The sequence below is a fragment of the Harpia harpyja genome, chromosome 6 (genome assembly GCF_026419915.1).
Source record: "Harpia harpyja isolate bHarHar1 chromosome 6, bHarHar1 primary haplotype, whole genome shotgun sequence".
NCBI classification, from domain to species: Eukaryota; Metazoa; Chordata; class Aves; order Accipitriformes; family Accipitridae; genus Harpia; species Harpia harpyja.
In genome coordinates this window covers 7626398-7653575 of record NC_068945.1, presented here as the reverse complement: position 1 = coordinate 7653575, position 27178 = coordinate 7626398, and the positions used below count along the sequence as shown (strand labels likewise).

At 41.6% G+C, this 27178-nt stretch overlaps 1 protein-coding gene across 2 annotated transcripts; it reads left to right on the top strand.

Annotated features, from left to right (window-relative positions):
* Positions 1-6984: 6984 nt before the first annotated feature.
* Positions 6985-16977, top strand: LOC128143432 (killer cell lectin-like receptor subfamily F member 1). 2 transcript variants are annotated; one of them, XM_052790633.1, is made up of 6 exons: positions 6985-7166; positions 11328-11426; positions 12829-12960; positions 13554-13705; positions 14608-14723; positions 15184-16977. In XM_052790633.1, the coding sequence occupies exons 1-6, from the start codon at positions 7103-7105 to the stop codon at positions 15311-15313; spliced, it is 693 nt and encodes a 230-aa protein (XP_052646593.1). In that variant the 5' UTR covers positions 6985-7102; the 3' UTR covers positions 15314-16977. The 2 variants fall into 2 exon arrangements, with proteins under 2 accessions (XP_052646593.1, XP_052646594.1); XM_052790634.1 differs by lacking the exon at positions 11328-11426.
* The last annotated feature ends 10201 nt before the right edge of the window (positions 16978-27178 follow it).

The window sequence follows — 27178 nt, the reverse complement described above, 5'->3', positions numbered from 1 at the left end:
TGTTGCCAAAGAATATCTGCTTGATCTCCCTGGACACGCTCTGGGAGCTGCAGTCTAGACAACTCATGTCCCTGTTCTCCCTTGGCCGATGTTTGTCTCACCAGAGTCAGAGTGATCCCCTGGGTTGCAGCTTGCCATTGCTCTTTCTGGAAGTCCTATGACCATGGACAATTTGAGCAAAAAAAATCAGATCGCTCTTGCAACTAGCTACATGTTTTACATACAATTTTTGTTTCTTTATTAAAAAATATAACTGTGTGGTAAGTGGAACAAGAAAAGGCTGAGAAGGCAGACAAGAAGCCATGAAGACTCAGAAGGCTGCTACAGTATTTGCTAATAGGAGATCCAAATTAATACCATTCATCATACAATTAATATAATATATATTATACAGCTGTAGTGTCATGCAAACTGATTCAATCAACCCTTTATTTGGAAAGAAGGCTAAATTAATACCTTGCCCTCACAGACAGTATTCAATTCTGTTTTCATATGTAATTTCCCTGCAAAAGAGAAAGGATTTTAAAATCAGATTCTTCTTTTGCAAGTGTAGTGGGTTAAGGAAAGCACAAAATGGATAACGATTAAAAAAATCATGTGCTTTCATTATGGAAAAAAAAATCCTCTATTAATAGTTGTGGTCTCAAGAACACCTTACAGAAAGTCAGTACCTTGGAGTGCATGCACAAAAGAAAAGTCGATCAAGACAAAAAGCATAACTGTAACTCCAAAGGTCTGGACTGGGAGATTGTTTCATTGTTTTCTTGGTGGAGGCAGAATACTATTAGAGCAGGTCTATAACTTTTCATTTTAGAAGATGGTGTATGCAGTGGGGTTTGGAACCTTTTGCAAATGGAGCAAGTGAGACAGAAAACTGGAAGTTGCTGCAACGTCCATTTTTACAGTGAAGCTATTTTAGATTCTTGGAAGAAGTCATGTCTTTTCAAGTCAAAACTGATCATCACTAAAATCTCATGCTATGGAGATTTTCCTTTGCAGAGAGAAAATAATTGAACTTTTGGAGTTCGGAATTATTCTTCAAGAAATTCCCTTGGATGTGTGAGACATGATTTCCCTCTAAATATCTTTCACTAGTGAACATATTTAACCACATGACGACAAATTCTTTTCTTTATTTGAGTTTGGATTTTTGGGTGGGTTTCTGGTATAAAGATCAGATTTACTGATTGGAAGCATTCCAGATCTCCTTTGAGACCCTTAAAAACTAGACTCACCTTCTGACATGAGGAAATTCCTAAGCAAGTTGCATACCACTCTTGGCAGCTTGGCTGTCTGTTTGGTGAGTTGCTTTAGAAGTCTTGGATGAATAGCATCTGACCTTACCCATTTGGGCCCATTAATTTTGCTGGTTTGTTTCATAACCTCTTGCACTGACCTTCTGAATTGAGACACAGCCTCTTGTGCTGTCCATGAAGAAGATTCTAGTATGGGAACCTCCCCAAGTTCCTCCACAGCAAATACACATGAAAAAAAGCACTGATACCCTCCCCACCTACCCTCCTACCCCCCGCCCCACTGTGTGCCCTTATCTATAAGCTGATCATCTATTGCCTTACAGACCTTTTGGCAGGTTCCCTGCTCCTGAAGAAGGGGGGATTTGTTATTTTTATGTTTCTTGCAAGCTGCTGCTTAGTCTCTTTCTTGTTTTGCTTTATTGTGTTTTCATATTGAATTTTATAGAATTTATGGTCCTCTCCTTTTGCTTCATTTCAACACCTACCTTTCTGGGTTGGCTTCTTGCTCTTCATAGCTTTTCCTGCCTATTTGTTTAGGTCTGCCAGCATCGTCCAGATCTATCATCTCAGTAAAAGGAATATAAATATCCTTCCAAAATAAAGAAAAAACCCAAGTGGTTTTGACTTGGATTCACAACACCATGTTGCCAAGAAAGGATGCTTGTTTGCCTTTCCCAGAATTCAATTTGAAGGCTCTTGTTTTCAGTTAGAAGCATAGATTGGACTTCACAAAAGAAAAGGAAATGATACAGCATTTTATATATGCATGTAAGTGGTAGCTTTGAAGTTTTCTTTTTGCTGAAATAAAATGCGAAATGTGAAGTCTGTTTGAGAAACAAGAGGCAGGATGAAAGAAAGACAAAGCCAGTTCTCTGAGCTTGCAAAAATAAGAGGAACTAGTTTTGCGATCTTGTAAAATACTGTGCACCTCAACTGTAAGTACACATATACTCAAAAAAATCCATGTGGACACTCATGATTAAATATAACTGTGCCTACATTTTCCTGGATTGCTGCCCTGGCTTGATGTTTGGAGCCAAGTTGCATGCTTCATCCTTCTGTTGAGACAGTGATCTACATTTTCAAGGCTGTCTCTTACCTTCATCCCTGCAACATCGGTATTGGGTTCTACTGCCAACCTGCGAACAACCTTGAGCTTAACTTAACTTACTAACTTATTTAATAAGCAGCTCTGTGTTTTCCCCTCTGGCCTCTGCCACAGCTGGAAGACACTTCCTGTAAATGTCTTACTCCTTGACTTTCTTCTGGTACTTTCCCAAAGCTCTCCTCTACTACCGTGGAACTAAAACCTCAGTAACAGCTTAGCTTAACTTTTATGGGATCACCACCCATCATTCACAGCATTATTGGCTTACACTTCTTGTGTTCTCCATGCTCCCCCATATTCCTTCTGTATCGATCTCATTGGCATATCTTTTTGTAGAAGTAGCTAATAAGCTTTGACAAGGTAAAATCACCATCTTGTCATACATTTGTATGGTACTCACTGTTCCAGGACAGTGTTGCTCCAGTACACAAAACTAATAATAATGCCACCCTTGGCAGAATGATGTCAAAAACCCAGATCCTTGAAAATACTGTAGCAAGAAGGGCTGCTCGAAGATTAATATTTTGCTGCTACATAGGATTTATTATGCATGTTAATTGGCTGTATCATTATTGACTGTGTACTGCATATATGCATCAATTGCTTGGTTAATTTTTGAGGGGGGATGTTATTCTTTTTAGCCTGAAAGACTGTTTTTCTGTTTTTCCTTTCCTTGGGTGGGTTTTCTGCAATCTTTATGTGTAGATATACTTCTACTCCAAACTTTAAAAAACTAGTTTAAGAGTGTAAAGGGGATTTAGTACAAGTGAAACAAAAGACTATAATATTCAAACAGTGTATTTACCAGATACTTGACTTTTTAAAACTGGTTTGTTCCTATGCAGGAGGATAATCCACCTAGGAATCAATTTCTGTCATTATTTCCATGGGTACTCCCTTGCTATTCTTTTTAAGAGCTTCCTGAGACAACCACAGGATCCACTGCCTTTGATTTACTAGAGTTTTACATAGCTTTGCAAATATACAAGAAAAAAAGGAAAAACAAAAATAATATATACTGGTAAGATGATTGTGGTGGGTTGACCTTGGCTGGCTGCCAGATGGTCACCCAGCCACTCTCTCATTCCCTCTCCTTGAAAGGACAGGGGACAAAATAAGACAAAAAAGCTTGTGGGTCCTGATAAAGGCAGAGAGATCGCTTACCAGTTACCATCATGGGCAAAACAGACTTGACTTGGGGAAAGTTGATTTACTGCAAATTGAACTAGATTTGGATAGTTAGAAATGAAGACAAAAAGATTAAAGCAACACTTTCCTCCTGCTCCCTCTTCCCAGGCTCAACTTCACTGCTTTATTCCTGACTCCACTATCGCTGCCAGCCACCACCCTGAGTGGCACAGGGGGATGGGGAATGGTGGGTTATGGGGTCAGTCCATAACAGCTTCTCTCTGCCTCTCCTTCCTCCTCACACTGTTCTGCTCCTCCAGCGTGGGTCCTTCCACGGGCTGCAGTCCTTCAGGATAAACCTGCTCCAGCGTGAGTCCTCCATAGACCACGATTCCCGTCATGAGAACCTGCTCCAGCATGGAGTCTCCATGGGCTGCAGTTCCTTCAGGAAATATCCACCTGCTCTGGCGTGGGGTCTTCCATAGGTTGCAGTGTGGATGTCTGCTCTGGCATGGGTCCTCTCCAGGGGTTGCAGGGAAACACCTGCTCCAGCGTGGGCTCTCCAGGGGCTTCAGGGGAATCTCTGCTCGGGCACCTAGAACACCTCCTCCGCCTCCTCCTGCTCTCCCCTTGGTGTCTGCAGCGCTGTTTCTCACACTTTTTTCTCACTCCTCTCTGCCTGCGTGGCATTTTTGCCCTTCCTTATATATGTTTTCCCCCAGGAGCCACCACCTTGGCCGAGGGGCTCGGCCGTGCCCTGCGGTGGGTGGGTTGGAGCCGGCTGGACCGGGCCGTGTCCGGCACGGGGCAGCCCCGGCTGCTCCTCACAGAGGCCGCCCCTGCAGCCACCGCTGCCGGCACCTGGGCACCAAAACCCAAGACAGCAATAAACAAATATAATCCTTCAAAAAGCGCCATTGCCAGCAGAACGACCCTTGTGTCAGGGTGCTGCAGAGGGGTCAGGGACCGGGAGCGGTGGTGGCAGGGAAGGGCCTGGCAGCCTGGGCCTGGGGCAGCCCCAGCCCCGGGCATGGGGCACCCCCCTGGGGCCACGACGTGGGCCTGCAGGTGGGCCCAGCTTGGCGGAGCCGCTGGCCGGGCAGGCCATGACGTGGGCCTGCTACGGCATGGCTGGGGCAGGGGCTGACGGCCCTGGGGGGCTGACATGGCGTCCTGGGCCTTGGGCAGGCAGGGGGAATCCTGGGGGGGCTGACATGGGGTCCCGGGCTGTGGGCAGGGTGGGGGGAGCCCCGGGGACTGGGACGGGGACAGGCAGGGCTGGTGGTGCCCTCGGGGTCTCAGGGCAGCTTTTTTGTAGTCTTCATACGTCCCTTTATCCTTCCTTAAACACTGGAAGCAAAGGGCTTGGGAGAATATATTTCTGCGTAGCCAGATGATATAGCTGCGTCTAGATGCTTGTTAGCGAGGAAGGGGGTGTGCATAAAGAAAGCAGTGGTCTGCACCTTAATAGACAAGTATTCATGACAGAGTCTTATTCCAGAAATCTGCCCAATGAGAATGAAAAGGGAGAAAACTTCCTTTGAGCTTTTCTTTGCTGATGAAGTGTGTGAAGATTCATCTTGTGTTTCTTCTTATTTCATATTGGGTTTTATTTTAGTTTAAAACCAGTAATACCTCCTCAAACATAGATTTGGAAATAGATATTTACAAAATAATTGTAATCTAGAACTTGCGAATATGAAATGTTGTTTGCGGAAGAAGTTTTGGGGTTTTAGAGGCTCCACCTTCCTGTTAGAAATGAGTTCCCAAAAAGCTTTGGGTTAAAAATGACTGATATGTGCATGTAATTCCAGTGCAGTTGAAGCCATGCATTTAAAAAACCACTGCACAGGTCCTGAAACCATGACAGGGAAAAAAAAAAAGCATCATATAAAGAAATATATCAGGTTGTGAACCCTTAGTTTCTGTGTTGTTCCTGTTTACTTTACAGTAAGTTCCATATATCTGTTGTGGGGCTGGATGCAGAAGAATCTAAGCATGTTAAGTGAAGTAAGACTTGTTTGGAGTTGTATCTTTTTTTAGACCAACTGTTGCATCTGGTGGACGTAAAAGCTATAGCATGTACATCATTCGAGTGCTGTTCTAGAAACAGTTAAAAACTGCATATTCAAACTTTGTCCTCCAAGCATCTTCTGAGAAAATGATTCAGAAAGCTGGTAACACTGCAAGAGTTTGTCCGCACCGGATACAGGAGAGTTATTTAGCATTGTGATGCTGCATGGTAAGTTCTACCACTTTGTGGAAACAGAGATTATATCTGTTGGTCACTCAGTACCTTTGTTTCATACTGATCTATCAGCCTCAAGTAGTATGTTTGTGTTTGAAAGACTTCTCTGGAGATCACTTTTTTTTTTGAGGTATGTGATTGTACTGCATACAGCTTGACCCTGGCTTTCAGGTACTAATCACAATACAGAAGCTGAGGTAAAGTTACTTTGGTTTCCAAGCTTAAATGACCATTGCTAATAATCACAGCTGTTCTGTTTAAGCAATCAGTGAATAATTTGTCTAATGCTCTGGATGCATTTATATTCCTCCAAACTGAGAGAAGTGTTTAGGACACTAGTATTTAATTGCCTGCTACAGCTAATGACATAATGGTCTATGTCTCCCATGATGTATCACCACTAGACACTATATGGACACATTAAAGGTGAAGCCAGGATGTAGTCCTGACCCAGAAAACCCCTTGGTTAAAACCTGGTGAATTTGACAACAGCCAGAAATCATTATAACCATTTTGGAGAAAAAAACCCCCAACTTTTCAACTTTCTGCTGAATCCTCAATTTCCAGAAAGAAAGATTCCAGACTAGCACTTCAAAGAGCACCAAGAACTTGCTAGAATCCCCAGCTTGGAAAAGACCTTGCACAGTAATTTAAAAGTAAACACCTCCTTGCTGATACATAAAGCCCAGGCTTTCCCTTTTGAAGTGCAACAGGAACATTGCAAACTGTGATGTTTGAACAGATCTGCTTCAGTCTCCTTTTAAAGAAAGTCATAAGTTGCTCAGTCTATGAACAGTTGCTCAAGTGGACAGGCACAAAGCAGAACCAAAGATGAATACATGTATTTAAATGCTATTTCCATCTATTTAATGAGACATACACACACAATCTTCCTTTGGTAAAGCAAGATTAATTCTCAGCATTTGAGAAAAACACAGAAACTGAAACAGCTGATTTTAATATAAAGTAAATGAGAAAAGTCTATCAGTCCAGTGAAATAGGCTTGAGGGACTCAAATCTATTCTCTCATGCAAGAGTGTGCGTGCATCGAAAGACTGCATTGGAGGACTGGGATATTGCATTGGAGAAAATGGGGTGTTAGTATCTGTTAGAAGGGGCTGGAATTTGTCAGAGAAAGAGGAACTGAAAAAGAAGAGAAAAAGAGTTCACTTGTCTGTGCAGTTTATACTGTTAAGTTCCTTTTCATAGTCCTGCTACTGCATGGCTTCAGCTAAAAGCACAAATGGCTATCCGCTGTCCCCTTCCTGTTTACCACACTCATTTGAAGCATTTCTCATAACCTACTTTGACACTAACAGTCAAATAGTCTTCAACAGGAAGAAGTGATAAAAAGACCTTGAGATGGAGAATGAAGAGGGTTACACAGAACTTCATTTCAAAGGAAGGAAGAAAAGCTCCAATGCAGGTGAGCATATAAGCATTTATGGTATGCCTTCAGGCTTATTCTGTAAATGACAAATCTCATATTTGACTTATCATAAAAAAACCCACAAATCTGCCAAAATTTTAGTTGGTGCTACTAAAGTTGCCAATGATACATGGCAGTATACAGAGAAATATGATGGACAGTAGATAAAATGCAGTACTAATAGTACCAACAGACCTGAAGTACTGGTGCTGACAGTCCCAGTTACAAAATTGAGACTAAAAGACAGAGGCATTTAAGAAAAACATGAGGCAGTAGCTGGCAGCAAGTTTGGCAGTGGTCTCAGCTCATTGGCCATTTAAGTTTTCTCTGGGGCTTTTGGTTGGGTTCTTTTTGTTTTGTTTTCAGGAATCACAGCTAAGACGAATTTAAGAATAATTTAGATGAAAACTGTAAGACAGTAACTTACTGTCTGGTAAGCTTTTGCAACAACTTCTGGGGATTTTGTCAAAAGTGTCAGGAACAGCATGGGAGAAAGTACAATGATGTATGCTGGAAGTCTTTGAAGCTCACCCTTGCTAACCTTTATTTCTTTTAAGAGTCCCAGGGAAGAGCTTCTCAGATCATAAATAGCAAGTCTTCAGAGCAATTAGACATCCAGTTTCCAAAGAGTTAATTAGCTATGATGATCAGTTCCTGAGAAATCCTGGCTGCACATTTATGTGAGAACAATTTTTAATAGAAAAAAAGCAAGAGCCAACTTCAGTTACTCAGTATGGCAGGATAAACTGTGTGCAATTTTATTGACGTAAATTGTGCCGGTTTGTCTATTATTACAACTTAGCTGAGAGCCTGTTCCCAACTGTAGTCAAAGCACAGAACCAGCAATATTAAAAAAAAAAAAACCAAACAGAAAACTGATCATAAAAGCTAATATTTATTTAACTAAGAATTTTCAATGATCTTTAAAATATTTGTCAAATTGCACAAAAACATTGCTGTAATGGAGTAGACTGAATATTTCCATAAGTCAGACAAAGCGTATTGCGGCACATACACAGAATGGTATGTGAGCACAAACATGCAGAGCACACAGTGACAAAGCCAGGTTTAAAATGCTCTGTCTTCATTGTCTACCTGCATGATTGGGTAGCACGACACGACAGGGCAGCAGAAGAGAACAGTGCTTTAATTTAGGTTGTTAAAGAATGTACTGCAAGCTGAGTCTCTGCTTGTAGTGAAAGGTGTGCGAGCTAGCTTTACACCAGACACACATACATCATGGTAGCATGATATACATATGGACTACAGAAGCGTATTTGCTGGAGTGGTTAGAAATGGTTGCAATGCCTCATTGGCGTAATCTAGTGCAGTATCTGTGCCAGTTCATGTGGTACAGAAGGAAGACCACAATGCAGAGCTCCCCTTCCACCTTGCAGTCCCATCCGGTCTTGCCAGTGGTGCAAGCTGCAGAGCTGTCTTGGGAAGCTGGGCAAACGCTGAGCTATTACCCCATGCTGCGTTGTCAGCTCTGTGGTTATTGCTGCTACCAGAGCTCACCCTGGGTAGCTGAGTGCTAATCTGAGTATTTACAGGAGTCACTGTTACCGTCTTGCCTGCAGTCTAGCCATTGTGCAAATCATGGTAGAGTTACGATTAGACCCCAGATATCCTAATTGCCTTTTTTATGTCAAAATCACTGCATAGCACCCAAAGGAAGAAGGAAATGCACACAGATGCTTAACCATAACATGTTGCATAGCTAGCGAAAAGTACTGCATTCTGTTTACATATACTTACATAATACTTAGCAACATCTAAAACATTGGTGTGTTATCAGTATTATTGTCACACTAAATCCAAAACACACTGTACCAGCTACTAAGAAGAAAATTAACTCTATCCCAGTTGAAACCAAGTCAATATGAATAGGGTGGCGATATAAAAACAGTGGTGATTAGCTGTTTGAATATTTAAAGATGACTAGTCACAGATACAGCATTTCCCAAGTAAGTATGATTGAATAGACAAATGAGGAAAAAAGACGTTTGACCTCTGTGCAAAACAGTGATAGCTAGAAACAAGACATGAAGTGAAATTGTTAGTGGAAATGAGTTTATCACGTAGCACAAAGTTCAAGTCATTTCATGATTTGAAATACAGATCCATGCATTACATTTTTGAAATAACAGTGTTAAAAGCAGAGAAAATAACAGTGTTAAAAGCAGAGAACTTTTCAAACAGCTGATTCACATCTGATCTGGACCACCAGCATTTGAAATGTAATGGCTTTTAAAGGATACTTCCATGGGGTACTTCCTGATATTATTAACTAGTCAGAGAACAAGTTCTCAACAAGGTATAACAGTTTGGCACCCTGTTTTCTCTTCCAAGAATGGCCATTTGCATGAAATGGAAAATCATTCTTCTGTTATTCTCTGACTTTATTCCTGGGTCCTAATTCATGGAAGGTTTGCATGTAAAATCTTTTTTCCCATGAAGTTAAGTTTGGACAAAGAGAACAGTGTGTTATGCCTTGGTCTTTCTAGAAGAACATTCACAAAGTATTTCCTGAAAACACTAATGTTAGAAAGCTAGGAAGAAAAATTAACATGACATTTCCTGCATAGCTGGGCAACTTCCATCTGTTCTTCCTGCTCCAAGGAATCATTTGAGGTATCACAGAACATCTTTTATGCCTCAGTTATTTTAAAAAGCTTTGCTGTATTGCAGCCTACATTAACTATATCACTACCCCTTCCAAAAGCACACTGACAACCTGCTGGAATGAGTCCAGTGGAGGGCTGCTGAGATAGTGAGTGAGTTGGAGAAGTGACACAGGAGAGGCTGAGACAGTTGGCTTTGTGCAGCCCTAAGCGGAGAAGGCTGAAGGGAGTCTTACCTTTCTGTTTAACTGCTGAATGGGAAGGTGTAGAGAAGACAGAACCAAACTATTCTTGAAAGTGCACATTGAAAGACACAAGTTGGAACATGGAAAACTACAATTCGATACAAGAAAATTTTTCTTACTGTGGTGGTGGTCAAATACTAGGGCAGGAGCCTGGAAAGGCTGTGAAATCCCTATCCTTGGAGATATTTAGAAATTGGCTGGACAAAGCCTTGAGAAACCTGCTGTAAACTGACCCACCCTAAGCAGGAGTCTGGACTAGATGGCCTCCTGACATTCTTTCCAGCCTACATAGTTCTGTGATTCTATGTCAAGATATGTAGAAATCCTGAAATAAAGTGAGTGAGCAAACGGAAGCAGTGGGTTTCACTAGGAGGTGGTATGGCAGGAGTGTGGCAATCCTACAAGAATAAATTTTAAGACCATTGGGTAATACTGAGAAGGAAGATTCACCATAACTGCACGCCCAGGCTTTTCTGATTCTAATTAAAAGTCATTTTCTTTGAGTTGCAAGGAAGCTTATTTTTGCATTGCTATTCACTGACCTTAATCAAGCATCCAGTCTGCAAAGAAGCCCTGTTTAATGCACTGCTACTTAATTTTTCAAACATTTTGTAGTAATTTTCCAGGTGGGATTAGCTGAACATCAAGGACTCAATAAAAAAAAAGATCTCCAAATTATAGTGTGAACTTTGCTAAGGCCTTTGACTTGGCATCTAGTGTACAGGTGATAAAACTAATTAGCGGGTCCTGGAGTTACAGAGTTTAATTCTCAGAGAATCTACTGGTCCTTTCTTGATTCATAGTGTTGGTATTCATAGCCCTAGAACCTCATTTTTGTTCTTACATGTTATATACACCTCTTTCTCTGCAACTGTTAGGAACTTCAGTTCTTCCTTTTTCACTAAGTTTGTGAGGTTTTCTTTTGCAATGTTTGTTAAGTGGTTGCTGTGATAACTAACGGTCTTCAGGATATCTGCAAATGACATCCCCCTGCTATGAAGAAGCAGAAACTGTTCAGTAGCCACTCAAAACTTCAGGTGAACTGGCAAACAGTGAAGACAGCATGAGAAAATTCAAGCCCCCCAAAAGTTTTCATAAATGAAAGTTTATTAGAAGCAAGAACCCCTTGGTATGCAGGAGGCAACCAGAAGGGAAAAAGCAACTGAGACAAAGCACATGGCAAAGTGACAGTGATGGACGTTCTGCCTGAAAGATGTCTAGAGAAACCCAGTTTTATGTCCTGGGTAACAAATCATGCTGTGTTTGTAAAACCCTCTTATTTCTTTCAGAACTTCCCTCTAATTCTTCAGGCTTGCGGTATCTTGCTGCTTTCTCAGGATTTCTGAATGTTGTATTTCTGGGAGCTGTGATCACATTAATTCAGCAATGTGAGTGACCAAGTGAAATGTTTTGCTTTAATTCCTGCGAAACCAACATGTATCAATCCTTAACTTAAACAAGTTTTGCAAACAAACTGTTTTGATAAGGTGACAAGACCAGTCATGCTTTCTGTTATTGTGTTTCTGATGAAGGTGGGAGGGAGTCAGTGGCATTTTGGGGCTGTGGATCTGCAGAAGGTCAGTGGCTTTCAGAGAACCGTTGCATGTTTGGGGTGTATGAAGAGCGCTGGAGTCTTTCTCATTTTCCAGTCCCCCAATCTGAAAGTCCCTCCTATTCCTTTCCAAAACTAAACAAACCACCAAGGTTTCTAGCCAAAGAATCCATCTATCCATCAATTTGGAAAAACTCTTTTAGTAATGAATCAGAACTCACTCCAGGTATAATGGTACAACTGGAACCCCTGCTATCTCCGCCTCCCCTCATCCTCACAGCCGGTCTTTACGTCCTGATGCCCTGCGTTGCTTACCTTAAGTCTCAGCCAGTCCTCCCTGGCATGTACAATGGGAATGTGAGCCAGACTTCAGGGATGGGTGAGATAGGAGGCTGGAAGACAGCACACATAGTTGGAAAAGACCTCTCTGAACAGAAATAAAAATGTATGCCTCTGAGTTTATAAAAGTGGCCTTTGCATTGTCCACAGAATTTGTGCAGAAGCCCTGGGTCACTGCCAGCATTGATCATGTGTGTACAGATCTTACCTATCCAGCACAGACCTGTACCATTATCCCTGAGCATCTAAACTTAGACATCAGAGAGAAATGGTTGCAGTTGCCCTGGTCAAGCAAATTGAACAAGTTTTTAGGTTGCCATCAACAAGCATCTGAATATTGATCAAGGAGTCTAATTTTAGTTTCCTCCTTTAGAAAATCTTGGCCTGGTAGTCCCAATGTTAAGCCTGCTTCTGGACGTCCAAATCACTTTGCACATCAAAATCACTTGAGAACACAGGAGAAAATGAGAATTCAGAAGCACTTCTGGGCATAACTATTCTGCAGAGTCAGCTGCTCTCCCTTTCTCTGGATGCGAATCCTGCCCTCTCACATCAACCCATTCTTTTCTGAAATAAGCTCAATGCAAATTTTGGGAACTGGAAAATCAAAGGCACAACCATGTTATTTGAAAGACAACTGTTGCATACCATGTTGTCAAAAGTGTGATGATAATGGACTCTTCACTGTCTTTGTGAAGTCAGTCACCTCATGTATTTGTTTAATGTATATGATTTGGATGCTCAACTCTCCACCTCCATTTACAGGAGAGTTGGAAGGACAAAAGAGCAATCTGAGTTTCCACTTAAAGCTCCTATTATTATCCATGGAAAAATACTATGGGGTTTCTATACAGTTTGCTTGTGAGCTTTACATTAAAATGTTGGAGATTCTTGTCCAGGTGACTTGCTATCAAGTGACATGTGGAAGCCCAGAGAAAATCTTTCTGAAAGTGACAGTACCTTTGAGGAAGATCTTAATGAAAACAGCTTACTGACTACATTAAAGGAGAGCTTATGCATGCATACAAATGGTAAGGAGATAAAGTCTCGCTCATAGTAGTATAAATGGTTTGAAGCTCTTGAAAAGATTAATATGAAAATAAACACCTGCACAAAGGAATTGACCTTTAGATACCAAAATAAGCATGTTTATATTGATAAAGATGTATAAAGTGATCTCTTTTAGAGTTCCATCCTTGAAAATTTTAGTTAAAGCAAAGAATAAAAGCGGAGCAGTGTTACTGAAGGTCTTTGTTATTTCTCCATGGATGCCATTGAATTGTGCTATTCCCGATGATTTCAGCAGAGCTGGGATTTTATCCATGGCTTTTACCCCAATTATTATGCAAAATATTTAGCACAATTATCTAGAGTTCTGAAATATTTAAAGGCACAGAGTGATCCCTAATCAAAGAATGACTATCCTTATTATCACTGTACAGCAGGGACAACGTGCTTTCTTAAAATGAGCTATACCATCACAATTTCTGCCCTGCCCCTGGTTTAAAGCTTCTTTACTCACTTATTCAAAAGCTGCAGAAAAAGCAGGAGGCAATAATAATGATACCGGTTGTTTAAAAAAAAAAAAAATGACAAAAATCCCTTCACCCCAAACTCTTCACAGACTCCAGATGTGAACTCTGCCCCATTGGCTGGAAGCTGCATTGCGGGAGATGTTATTTCTACTCAGAAACTCGTGACACCTGGGAAAATAGTAGAAAGTATTGCTCAGGAAAAAAATCTGAGCTCCTGGTTATAGAGGATGAGACTGAAATGGTAAGCTTGTAAGGCACTCTGTGGTTTAAATATTCTTTTTACTTATACCTTGTGAATCCACATATCAAAGTATAGCTTCCCACGTATTGTTAGAAGCCATTTCTAATCCAGATACGCTCATAAAAGGCATTGTCAGTGGAAAGTGCTCTGATGATTAGCTTCTGCATGTTAAGAAACATTTGTGTCAAACAGAAGACCAACAGCCTACATTTCATTTAAATAGATGCAATGGTATGCCTAGGGATTATCTCCAGCAAGAAGCAGCTGGCATTTGAAGGATTCTTAGTTCAGAACTAAGCTGTCATAAAGGCTGTTGCCTTTCTTTGGGGGATGGAGCTGCTTCTCTGTACTTTGTACATTTTTAAATGTCAGTGCCAGGTCTGTGGCAATAGAAAAAGCAGTTCTGTGGACCAAATCCTAACCTGTAGTGTGTCTCTTTTGTGCTCCTGATTTTCCTTAAACATGACCAGGTTCAGACAGTCACTTCTACAGCACCCAGGAGGGTGAGGTGGCAAGAAAAGAGGAAATAGCTTCAGCTCCTGTAATTCAGATCAGCCTGATCCTCATCTAAAATAAATGTGCTAGTGGAATGGGCCTGGGGCCAGCAAGGTGCCAAAGGTTAGCTCCTTGGTTGCTCCACTTACCATCATTAGCCACAGTAGTGGTTGCAATTGAGAATCTGAGTGAGTTTCCATGTCGTTTTGGATTTGGTGTTTTCTTTTTTTTTTTTTTTGGGGGGGGGGGGGGGGAGTGTCTCCTCAATTTCTTGGAAACATTCTCTGGAATCTTTGGGCATGAAAGCCTTGCTGGTTGTAAAATATTAATTACCACTATACATTACTGATGCTGGAGTTTTATGAAGTGTCATTATTATAAGAGTTCAAAGACATACCTCTCTCCAGGATTTCTTAAACAAAATGAAGGATAAAGACATTGGCTTTGTTTGGACTGGATTAAGCTTTGATGAGAGGGAAGGAAGATGGGTATGGCTCAATGATCCCAAACATCCAGGGCACAGGTAGGTTCATTCTGGAGTGAATCTATGTTGGCTTCTGTGATGTGTTCTGCACTCGCTGTGCCTGGGCTGTTCAGCCATTAGACCACGAGAAAGAAGTAGTAAGGTATCAGGGCCCATACTCCAGTTAGGCAGCTCAGCCTATTCTAATTTTTCTCAGTACAGAATTCTGATCAAAACATGCAGTTGAAAAATGAAATTCCTTGACAGCTCTCAGAAAAGGAAGTAATTTTATTAGGAGGTGCCTATGCTGTGTAAGTTTTATACTTACAGCTGCATAAGAAGTAGGGAAACAGAGAAAGGGTGAAGCTTACTAAACAAATAAAACCTGTCTGTATGTCAGAGAATCGAAAGAATGACAGCATAAAGACAAAAATAGCCAGTCTTGCTGGTATCACTCTTTGTATATGCAAACAAATTTTTTCAATGGTCCTCATGCCTGTCTGTTGTTTGGCTCTTGCAGTTTTACAATAAAAGGAAGGAAGAAAGAAGAAAAATGTGCTGCCTACAAGTTGACAGAAATGCATGCTGATAACTGTCACTCCCTGTACAAGTGGATTTGCAAGAAGAGTGCAGTCCTTCTGGGTATCTAAGATATTGTAAAGTGAAAGTGAATAGCATCTTTGAAGGGTCTTTGAAGGTTTACACCGCTTTACAATGGGTAGGATATCTGATGTAAAATGAAGGGGAAATTGTTGACCTGAATTGTGATGAATCAATGCATTGTGATTCAGGGTTGTGTCTCTCTCCTTTTCAGGATGAAGGTATAAAATCTGTCTTTGTGCACACTGATTGCCCCTTACAGCTATTAAAATAAGCAGCTTACTAATTTTAAGTAACTTATAGTGTCTGAGAGTTGTGTAAACCACAGGTAGAATGAGGGGCTTTTTACCAGCCTGGCAACTAGATCATACAGCAGACAAAAAGTTGCTGTTGCTACTTCCTTCAGGTGAAGAGGTGATAATCAGTGCTATGCACTTAAATGAGCCTGCAGATCTCGCCACTGGAGATCCAATACGGGAAGACAGCATAGCTGTACACAACAGAAAGTCAAGGTCTGGTATTTTTTAAAAAAAGTTTAATTTCATGTATGTCATTCAGTGTTACAGAACCTGGTACTTAAAAAACCCCCACCCATAAATACTTCTTCATTTCGGACATGAGATTTAGTTGCCTGATATGATGTCTTTGCTCTATTAGCATGCTAGAAATGGCAAAATCATACTTATGGGGCTACAGGGCTATAATCCTTCCTTTTGTTAGTCCACTTCACAGACACTTTTTGCAATTCAAAAATGGATGTTGCAACCCTTCTACATCTTAAGGCTACTGATCAGGATGACGCAGCAGACCTTAGAGACATTTGCTCTTTTCTGTCTGATCTTACCTTGAGATAACTTGTACAGGTCTGAGAGTAATCTGTAGTTCTTCATTGTTATGTATATCCATAACATACTTAACATTTGATTTTTATAGCTAAGAAAAATCAGTATAATGATTGAAATGATGGCTCTAGGATGTAAAGCCAAGTTCCAAACTCTTCTAGGTGAGGAAGATCACTCCGAGAGGCACTTCCACTGCATTTTGGACTGTGGTAGTAATGTAGTTTATTTGGTGATTTTCTCAGTGTACAGTACCCTCTCTCTTTATGGCTTCTATACCATGTCAGACTTCAGTGTAAGAGTGGGGTGTTAGAGCATTTCTGGCAATTGGTTGAAAATTGTTGAAAATTGCTTGGCAATTCCAAAAGACATTGAGCCTAACATAGCATAGAATCTCAATGATTCCTGTGAGATGAGTGTTGCTTCTATAGGTATGATGTAATTAAAACCACATCCTTCAGTAGACGTTACTTTACTTATGCATATATTATCAGATAAATTATACACAATGAGATAATTTGCAACAATTTGTAGGCACTTGATGAACACACAATTGCAATGGTGTTATACATTTCTAAGATTATCTGGCTAGCTCCTTGATAACAAAAAGTCTTTTTCATAAAATCGGTGCATGGTTGTATGTCATACTTGTGTGTAGTTTTTTATATCTCTGTAAGTGAGGAAATTCTGGTTTCCACCATGATCTGTTTTCTACCTAGCCCAGAAGCATCCACTTTTAGATAGCTGTTTTATATCTCTGGCATCATATATAACACTACACAAACATGCAGTCTTCCCAGTCCCAATGTTGCAAATGTACATGTAATAGCATACATTCTTCTAAAATAAAATTTACCATTGCAATTATTTCTGTACTTAATTGATTAAACTTTCCTTTTTGTAGCACTTAAATTATTATGTTTTATAAACACACAGGATCACATCCATGTATGTTTATGCTGCAAATACAAACATCATATATTAGTCATCACGATCACTGTTATTAATGGGAGGTATGTGTATCCTCATTGAGAGAAACAGGGTTTCCCTTGCTTGGAGATGGGAACACCTTACAATTGGTTCCATTTTTCCCCATTATTCATAGATGAATATGATGGTCTTGATTTTAACTTCAGTCATGGGAATTGACTAAGAAACCCCAGTATTGTATCTTTTCCACTTCATATATACATATACAACAAAAAAAAAGAAAGCAAAACCAGCTAAACCAAATCAATGCACCCTATAAGTAGCAATACCCTTATGGTTGAAATGGATTATTCGTTCTTCTGTACTACTCTTTTTTTATCCTTCCTTGCTTTTCCATATGCAAGGTGCATGCAACATTGGGCGCTCCTACTAGCACCCTGCTTCAGGCTTACCCTCCTTCTCCAGTTCCACTGCTGCAGTCCCCTGTTAGCAAATGTTACAGGCTGGACTAATGCCAGTGTGTTATTAACCCCTTTTCTCATTTCTCATAATTCTCCTTGCTTGCTGGATCTCTTTTGCTAATTCTATCCAAGCAATAGTTGATCCCACTGCTCAGTCTGATTCACTGTTTGTTTGTTGCTCAGGCTAGATACTTATCTGTCAAGCATGGGACTTTTCTTTTGTTTAACCACCCCTTCAATGCAGTATCATAATTTAGGGGCCTTATCATCTGCATTATACTAATCTGTTCTGAGTCTAATGTGATAGTGATTTGCTCTGTTCTGTTCTTGACCATTTCTCTGTCCCTTTGTGTTTTTACAATGGCTTCAAAAACTAAAGGTTCTTACAGTTTCTCAGCTGGCTCTCTATTGTGGAGCTCTTTTTGCAATGGGGCAGATGGTAGTGGATAATCAGGCTCCTCCAGACTCTTCCTAGCACAACTGTTATAATTCCGTGTCTTGGGTGGATGCCAGTGTTGTCTAAGTTCCCCTGAAGATCCCTTCCCTGCTTTATAGCTGTGTTTAATGTCCTGGGGCTAGGCCATACACAAGTGTTCAAATGCAACCTGGTCATAACTTGGGACTTGTCTGCCTCTATTGTTTAGAAGACTATGGGCAGAGGCTGACAACTTTTTCCATGCCAAATACATTTCTACTGTTATGTGTGGCTTGCGCTAATACGTGTAATACAATGTGATGTACCCACTTATAATGATCATTTACTACTGCAAAGATTGCATCTCTATCAGTTATTCTGTGAGTCTACCCAGAAGCTGTAGCAGATGCTCAAGAGGAATTCTCTTCGTTAGTCATGGTTAAACCAGTATTAGCATCTAACTTAAGAAGCCATTTAATACACAGGTCTTTTGTTTGAAGGATCTGCTTTTGGGGCCAAGGCTCTTAATTATTCTGGAATCTGATGAGCAGTAATCATTATTTCTTCCCTAACAACTCAGTCTGACTCTGGTTGTGTTTTTCTCCTTTCCCTTCTGTGTAACCATCTTCTGTTTTTACAGTAACCCAGGTAGTGGTGGGTGATACAGGAGTCACTCTGAACACTGGCAGCACTTCAGCATCAGAGGCATGTGGACTTTTAGCTTTATACTTCTGTGTGGAAGGGTCACTATCTCAATCAAACCATTAATCATTATCCGCTAAGTCAGCATCATCACAAGAGGGTGCTTCGGCAAGAGCTGTGTCCATGCCTTGCTTTGCACATAATGTTGCTCTACAGCTTCAGTCTCTTCTAAGGTTTCACTTTCTCAGTTTTTTAACTCAGCAGGCTCCTATTTCAGCTTTTAATTTCTTGCCTTTGCTTTTGAAATCTGAATTTCCTGATCTAGCCTACGTGTCACTGACCACATTGCCCATATGCTGTCTCACTTGATCTCTTTACAGGAGAGTTTTGGTGTTAACACTTTAAAGTTTGCAAACTCTTGGTCAGTATCTGTGTTATGAAAATTGGGCTCTGAGTGCTTGAGCAACCCCGTTCCCCAATTCTAACACTTCCTATAAAATGGAGATGGAGTATAAGCAAGATGCTTGCCAGGACCACAGGAACACATTAGTTGCATTCTTGGTCTTCTGTGATCACTGGAAACTGCCATCCACAGAAAGGCTTTCACAGAAAAGCTGCTTGCAGTCTTTGTTACACTCAGTCTTATTAGGGTCCAAAGGGGAATGCACACCTTATACACAAAGTCAAGAAAACATTGTTTGGCTAGCTAAGGCTGTAACAGTCTAATCAGACTATAACAAAAAAATTATTAGTCCAGTTACAATAATACTGTCCAAATTATCAGAAAAAGCCTCATTAATATTGCATTAAAATTGCTGACATATACTTCCTAGTAGAGTTCTCTTCACCACTGCAATGCCCCACAAGTCCCATGTCCATGGTACCTGTCTTCCACGAGAAGAACGGGGTGTGTGGAGTCATCGACTGGTGTCCACCAAGTTGTTTCTCAGGAGGGCTATGTTGTTGATGGAGATAAGTTTTTTCTTTCTCATTCTTGGGTTGAGCCGGAGTTCCCTTTTCTTTGGTTGCTAACATAGTCTGCTTAGTTGCTCTTTTTTCACTGGTTTCCAACTAGAAGTTGACTATCTTTGTTTGACTGTCTTAGTTAAAGATACACAATAGCCTCTGTAGCCCGTCTATGGGGGTCAGCAACACCTTTACTGTACGTGGTATTCACAGAGCTAACTAAAAACAAGTTATACAATTGTTCCCTGGCTGCTAGACAGCTGCTATCACAGCTAAACCAAGCTGAAATCAGCTCAGGCCAAGACAAGTGCAGAAAAATCCTGCATGGACGGATCAAAGCCTGTCACTTTTCCTAGTAATGTGAAAATCATATTTACTGGGTTACAGGGCTGCCTTCTGGTTCTTTTCCATGTTCTCTCACAGCCTTTCTGCAGAACAGTGACTAAGCCTTTCCTATGGATGTAATCTGAATATTGTATGGGTATCAGTAGAAAGTGGTTCATTCAAAGACACATGGAGAATTGTAATCTGAATGTTTGCTCTTGCTATTTCTGCATCATGTGCCTTAACTTCCTGAATGCCATTCAAGTTTTCTGTGAAATACAAATTCATCAGTATTTCTAAGTGTAGTGTCAACTGACTGGTATACTTGCAAAGTGAAAGAATAGTTATATCAGGATATCCAGCCAAGCCTGGAGAGCTCAGCAGCTTCTTTGCTTTCACTGCTGTGCCAATTTTGCTGGAGCCCAGCAGGCACACAGATGTACAATGAAACATGCTGAATAAATGTGCTGCAGCCAGAAGGAAATATTATGTTGCCTGCCAACAGAAAAGTTCATGTAGCTGATCAAATATTACTGTTAAAGGTGCAAAATAAACAAGCTAAATAACAGATAAATGAAAGATTATCAACTCAGGATATGGTTTGTTCCTATTACATACTTTTGATCACATTATGTACGCAGGATTTCAGACAGAAATTCAACCAGTTTGGCTGTGCCTAGTAAACCAGAAGAATACAAAAGAGCTTTCCCATACACGTGGGGTAATTGAGATCCCGCTGACCACTAGATTTTTATGCTGAAACCACAAGGGCAGTCTAAGCAGGCCTGATTCTTTAGGACTTTAGCCCTGTGAGCTGTACTTCCCTGTGAAACACCATGTGCTTTTTCCCCAGCCACCAATTTCTAGCTCTAGAAGCCATGCGGTCAGCCTCCTAGTTCATAGCAAACTGTTAGTCTGTTAGCTTGCTGGGTTTGTTCCCCTACAAAGTTTTACACGGTGTTTTTGTAGGGAGCGAACCTTGTGTCGAAAACCAACCAAGATCCAGGCTTTACTGCTGAAACTTCTCCAGGGGCTGAGTTCAGCCTCTCCTCCCTGTTCTGTGCCTCCCCAGGCAGCACACTGTAGTTCTGCTGAGTTTGACCCTCTGCAACTGAGAACTGGGCCACTACCTCATATTGGATGTGGTAAGGTCATGTATTATATTCCTCTTCTTTAAGGCATTTTATCACCATTTATATTTTGGGATTTAAGCTGTTTCCTTCTGTTAGACAAAAATATATTTACTTAAACTTTATATAGTACATTATGAAAAATATCAAAGGCATGGTCTTCTTAATGGATTCCTAGCTAGTCCTTATAAAAAATTCTATAAATACTGAAGCACAGCGTCCAGTTCCCACAGAATGACTCAAGTGAAAGCTGAGAACAAATCCCTTAGCTTCATGTAAGTTGGCCCCAGGATGAACAAGCACTGGTGATCTAGAGAGCTGTAACTGAAAGAATTAGCTTTTGAATTGTGAAATTATATGTTCAAGAAAAATTCACTCGTGGTTGTATTTCTGCCTCCTGGGGAAAAATGTGAAGAATCTGCATACTTGTAGTTGTAAAGAAAAAACGCTAGAGAGCACTGGAAGTTTTGCAGAAGGGAGTGCTCTTGGTACTCTCATTTGTTCCCTAAACTGGTCTGAAAAACACGTAGTAAGGGCTGGAGACCCCCAAAAAGGACCTCCTGGTCTGAGGTTGGCCATATGCCTCTGTGCTCCTTTAAACTACTGGGGGGGGGGGGGGGGGATTAGAGTCATAAAACCAAACCATCAAATATATTGGGGAAGAAGGGACCTCTGGAAGTCTCTAGTCCATAGCAGGGCTGACTTCAAAACTAGACGATGTCACTGAGGGCAGCTCTCTTGTCCCTGTGGGGTTTAGCCAAGGACAGCCATCACGCAGCTTCTCTGGGCACCCGTTCCAGTGCTGCACCGCTCTCATGAAGGAAGCAATTTTTCCTTCCGCAGCACTGCAGCATGTGCCTGTTGCCTGTTTTGCAGATCTGAGGAGGGTCTGGCTCCAACTTCTGTATACCCCCCTCCCCATTAAGTGGTGGATGGTGGCAAACGAGACCCTCTGCCCCTTAATCTTCCCTTCTGCAGGCTTTCTGGACCCTGATTCTGGCACTCCCTTGCCACCTTAGTGGCCCTCCACTGGGTTTGCACCAGATTGTCAACATGTCTCTTGAAATAGGATGCTGAAAAGGAGACACAGTGCTCCAGCTGTGGCTTTATGCCTATGTTGAACAAAGTGAAATAAGCACTTGACAGCTATGCTCTTTTTTTGCCAGTGCAGCTTTTCCTTAAGCACCTAGCTTTCCTTGCCATAAGGGCACACTGCTTATTCATTGCTCAGCATGTTTTCCTGCACGGCATATGGTGCTTGTTTCCTGTGTTCAGATATCTAGTCACAGGCTTTTTCTGTGTTCTTGTATTTGTTCTAGGCTTAATACTACTATGTGTTATATATGTATATATGTATATACACTTTTATACTCTTTCTAAGAGATTTTTGAGCACTAATAGCCCATTTCCTGGTTTGCTGGTGCAGAACTATCCCATCACAGTCAGATCTCATCTCAGTTCCAGATCTCTGCCTTAACGATTGCAGCATATCCAGAGATACTTGCAGAGGGGGGAAATGCTCATCTGTCCTACCTTTGAATTTATATTGTAAGCTGATTCTGCCTTTGTAGCTGATGGAGAGAGAGGCTGTTCCAGGGGGCTCGGATAAGGACACAAAATTAGAATGTGGTAAATCTCCTCCTGGACTTCCAAGCTGCTTTCACTTAACTGCAGGAGGCATTAACACAGTTACTCTAACCAAGGCTTAACTCACTAGACTTAGGTGAGATGCTCCCGTACAGTCTTGCTCATTGCTGCAGTCTGGGGAAGGTTAGCATATACACCACTGACACTGCGCATGTTGTGATTCAAAAATGCTGTTACTGCTTGTAGATACATTTGTCCCTATCATCCGCAGATATTAGGAATATTAAATTAAATGTAGCTCAGTGGCAAATCTAAAATGGTTGTAAAGCTGCTCAATGCGTATTAATTCCAATATCTTCTGGAAGAATTGTAAGCTGTGTGTGATGTAGCCACCTTTTGTCCATTCAATCCACACAATTCATAGATGCTCAGGCTTTTACAACAGCTTTGCTTCCAATTTCATAAGCAGAAAGAAAATTATTGCCAAAAAGCACTGTGACAGTAAATAAATACATTAAATGCCAAAGAATGTCTAATTCTACATGTGAGTGCATTTACAGAAAGAGCTCTGGAATACATGGGAAGAAGGAAACTGATGTATATGGATTCAGGTCTTACAGTTTGTGAAACAACAACCCGCAAATACATGATGCATCAATAATCAGCCTGGCCTACTGAAAAGGCGGCTGTGCTGAGGGACAGGAGCGCTGAGCAGTCTTCCAGCCTCTGCCACTGGCCTGCTGCGTGAGCTTGGGCAAGTCCTTGTACTTTTGCCCTTCAACTGCATCCTGGGAATAGTGACATGCCCTTCTTTGCTAAGTGCGCTCAGACCTACAGGTTAAAATACTACCCAAAAGACAACACTTTATCATAGATGAGGGTCAGACACAGGAGTTCTGCTAGACCTGAAGGAAGGCAGGCTGTGTCTGTATGGCAGAACAGAGCACATTGTGGAAGGCCTAAACAAATAAGACTTCAAGCTGTAAGTCCACATGGTGCAGTGCTGCACTGTGCTGTAGGGACGTATCCGGCACACTGCGTTACGGTGTATTTGCATCGAACCAGGACGTGTTCACTCCGCTGCAGTGCTGTGATCACGCCAGGGTGAACTGCAACTGTACCAGCACCTCTGCTATGTCTCACCTTGCAGAGACATCCTCTTGTCCAAAACACTAGATGCTGTTGTGTAGATGTACGGTCTGCAGAGAGATACACCACTTTTTCCGCACCAGCCATTCTCCAAGTCACAGATACAGGGTTCCAGAAGACCAGAACATACCTTATAACATCACCAAGAACATGCTACCTGTGGAATCGGTCCCAGCAGGCTCACTGCTTCAATCCTTTGAAGGAAAACTAACTCAGTAAGCGAGAGTGCAGGAAAGGAGAGAAGCAATATGGAAGGGTGCTGGAAGGGGTGTTCACTAGCTCCTTCCTGACATGCCATCACCAAACTGCTCAGAAGACTGAGCACATTCTCCCACCCACATATTCACCCCACCACTGCTTAGCATTGAAAAATGCATCCAAGGGAATATGTGGCACTCAGAATAAATAATCTGCACAGCAACACCTTTGGGAATTTACCTGAAGTTCAAAAAGACTGTACATGCCCCAATATGCCTCAAAACCCTGCATAGGCAAGAAACCCATCCTACAGGCTTCTAACCCTGTTTGCCTCCCACCTACTCCAAGTCCTACCTGCTGAACATGAAGCTGCCAACATGGAAATATTCAGCTTGCAGTCAGCAGGCACTGCTGGTTCACTGAGCTCTGGGTTGTTTTTTTTATTTCTTTTTCTTGGTAAATTCATGGGTTTGCTCTGTTTAGGTGACATCTTTTTTGCTGTAGTGTGGGATAACAGACTTTCATTTATGGCAGGAAGTGTCTTTGGTTGTAGCCCCAGCTCTGATAATTTCTTCTGGGTGCTGCTACTGCACCTCATTGTATGACACGGGGTTTAGAATCGAAACCCAAACTGGAGATTTACTCATGGGATGCACTCAATTTAGCTTGGAAGTCTCTGTGTTGCAGCTCAGCCTTCGGGTAGTGGGAAGGTCCATTTTGTTGTCAGAGCAGCAGTTCAAGTTCTTCAAAATGTGCACCACGAGGCAGCTGGAGCCCTGGGCTGAGCTGCCTGTTCTGTGGCAGAGGGTGCTGAATTCTGCTTTACAGCCCACGTCACTGTTTTCAGTCTACTTTTGCCTTCGCACGCAATGAAGGACACACTGTCACACCCACAGAAGGGGTGTCATCTGCAGTTGTTATCACATTTACTCTGTGCATGACTGGAACTGATAACTGTGCTAACACCAGGACATTACTAAGTGACGTTACTCAGGCATGATGGTTAGAAGTGGAGACTCCATGTGCAATCATCAGGAGCACATGCCAAGATGGGGAAGAACGCGAGCTCGTATTCATTTGCCTACCTCAACAGAGCTACTGAAGCTCCTTACTGCCAAACTCTAAATGATGTGCAGAGGAATCCTACACAACAACCCCATCATCTTTCCTTGCAGATGCTCCGAGAGAGTCTGAACCGCCAGCTATCTCCATGCTCTGGCAAACAGTCTGAGAACTCAAGGCTAAAAAATCACTCCCCCGTCCCTGACATGTGGCTGACTGATACATAGCAAGCCCTGCTGTTTCACTGGCCTCGCCAGCGTTCGTGTACTGTAAGCTAAGCATACTGCTCAGGTGGCTGAGAGGAAAGAAGAGGGTGAGGCAAGGCTCTACCTGGTGAATCCAAAAGACAGGAGGTGATTCTGGATCCTGGGAGAAGTTAAGCCACATGAATGCCCAACCCAGATTACAGCTTGTGAAGAAGCATTTTGATATTTGAGTGACTTTTTTCCCCAGGAGTAACAAACCAACAAGACTATGACATCTAAATGTGAAAAGATGACAGTGGGGGAATGACGAGGCTGAACCAGGCTCTGCTTCTGAAGCATTTATTCTGCAAAATACACCAGTAGACAGCAGCGCGTTGTCACAAGCAAAAGGCATGTTCATATTCTGGAGATACTCATATCATAAAAGTGCAGCTGTGACACTGTCTAAAGAAACCAGAAGAACTCCGTTTAGCAGAATTTACAAGAAACGCCAACAATTTATTTTAAGACACATGGCACATAGTGAAAGAGGTTTGCTTTATGAAATTTAACATTAGCCTGTTAGCCTCCCTGAAATATTCTGTTAGATCACATACAAGGAGAGGGTTACGGAGAAGCCAGAGGCAGTCTATTCTCAAAGGAGCACAGCAAAAGGACAAGAAGCAGTGGGTACAAGTTGCAGCCCACAGATTGTGACCAGGCAGAAGGAAAAATTTTCGTCCTTCATAAGAGTGGTGCAGCACTGCAACAGGTGCCCAGGGAGGCCATGGGATCTCTGTCCACGGAGATTTCCAAAACCTGCCTGGAGAAAGCCCTGAGCAACCTGGGCTAGCTGTGGAATCAGCCCTGCTTTGAGCAGGGGTTGGACTAGAGCCCTCCAGAGCTCCGCTTCTCCCCAGATGACTCCACGGTCCTGCGGTACGCAGGCTGGCAATGCTGCTCAGCCCTGGAGACCTGGCTCGTTGATCTGAGTGGAACTGCCATGCCCAGACACATGGGCAAGAAAGAGGGGGCTTTCCATCATCTTTACAACCAGCGGGTCATTTTGCTAACAAATTTCTCTTTGTTCTTCAATGGCCTTTTCCTACAACAGCCTGGATTTTTTCTTCTGGAAGTGCTATTGGCGCTGAGAGATCAGTGGGTCAGGCTTGGTGACCTACATCTGGGTATTCATAAATAAAGCTAGAATTTAAAATGAAAGCAAAGAAAATAATGAAAATACTTACAGAGCTAAAATTATAAACACTAAAGAAAATACTTACCAAATAAAAATTCTGTAGCAGTGCAACATCCATTTTAAAAGTAAGAAAAAAATCATAGTTTTCCAGTAGGATAGAGAGAATTTAAGAAAAATGTCTTGCAAAAGGCTTCTACTCACCTATTCCTTCTAGAAATTAAAAGTTACCTTCCTTTTCATTATCAGTCCTTACAGTGAGCACAGCATGTAGACTTCAAATCCAAAATGAGAACCACAACCGCTTATGGCTATTTTGTAAGTTTGATCTGGAAAATAACTGCATGCATTCATCATTTTCTTCAGGCAAATAAGAATCTCCTAGCTCACAAAGGATGTTATTGCCTGGTCTGCACTGCATACTTACTGAGATTGCTCTTGTGTCTGAAAATGTGTTTTTCAGAGGAGAGAGGAGAGGAGAGGAGAGGAGAGGAGAGACATGTTCCCTTAAAATAGAAACAGCGTTTTTTTCCACTAGCTCAAAAAGACCCATGCTTACACCGACTATACATGATTACATCTTGATGGGTTTGAATCATTTAGGAAGGAGTGATGTGAAAAAAGACTGCTTAGGTGTATATGCAGTGATGGAAAGAGAGACTGAGAGTTCAAGCAACCCGTTTGGCCTTCTAGCTCTCCTTTATGGACTAAAGTTTTAAAAAAAACCAAATAAGGAAAGTGGGGTTTGGTTTTTTTGTTTGTTTTGTTTTGTTTTTTTTTTCCATTTCAGAGCCTAAATATCCTGCTGTGAAGGATGGTGAGAAGTTCAAGG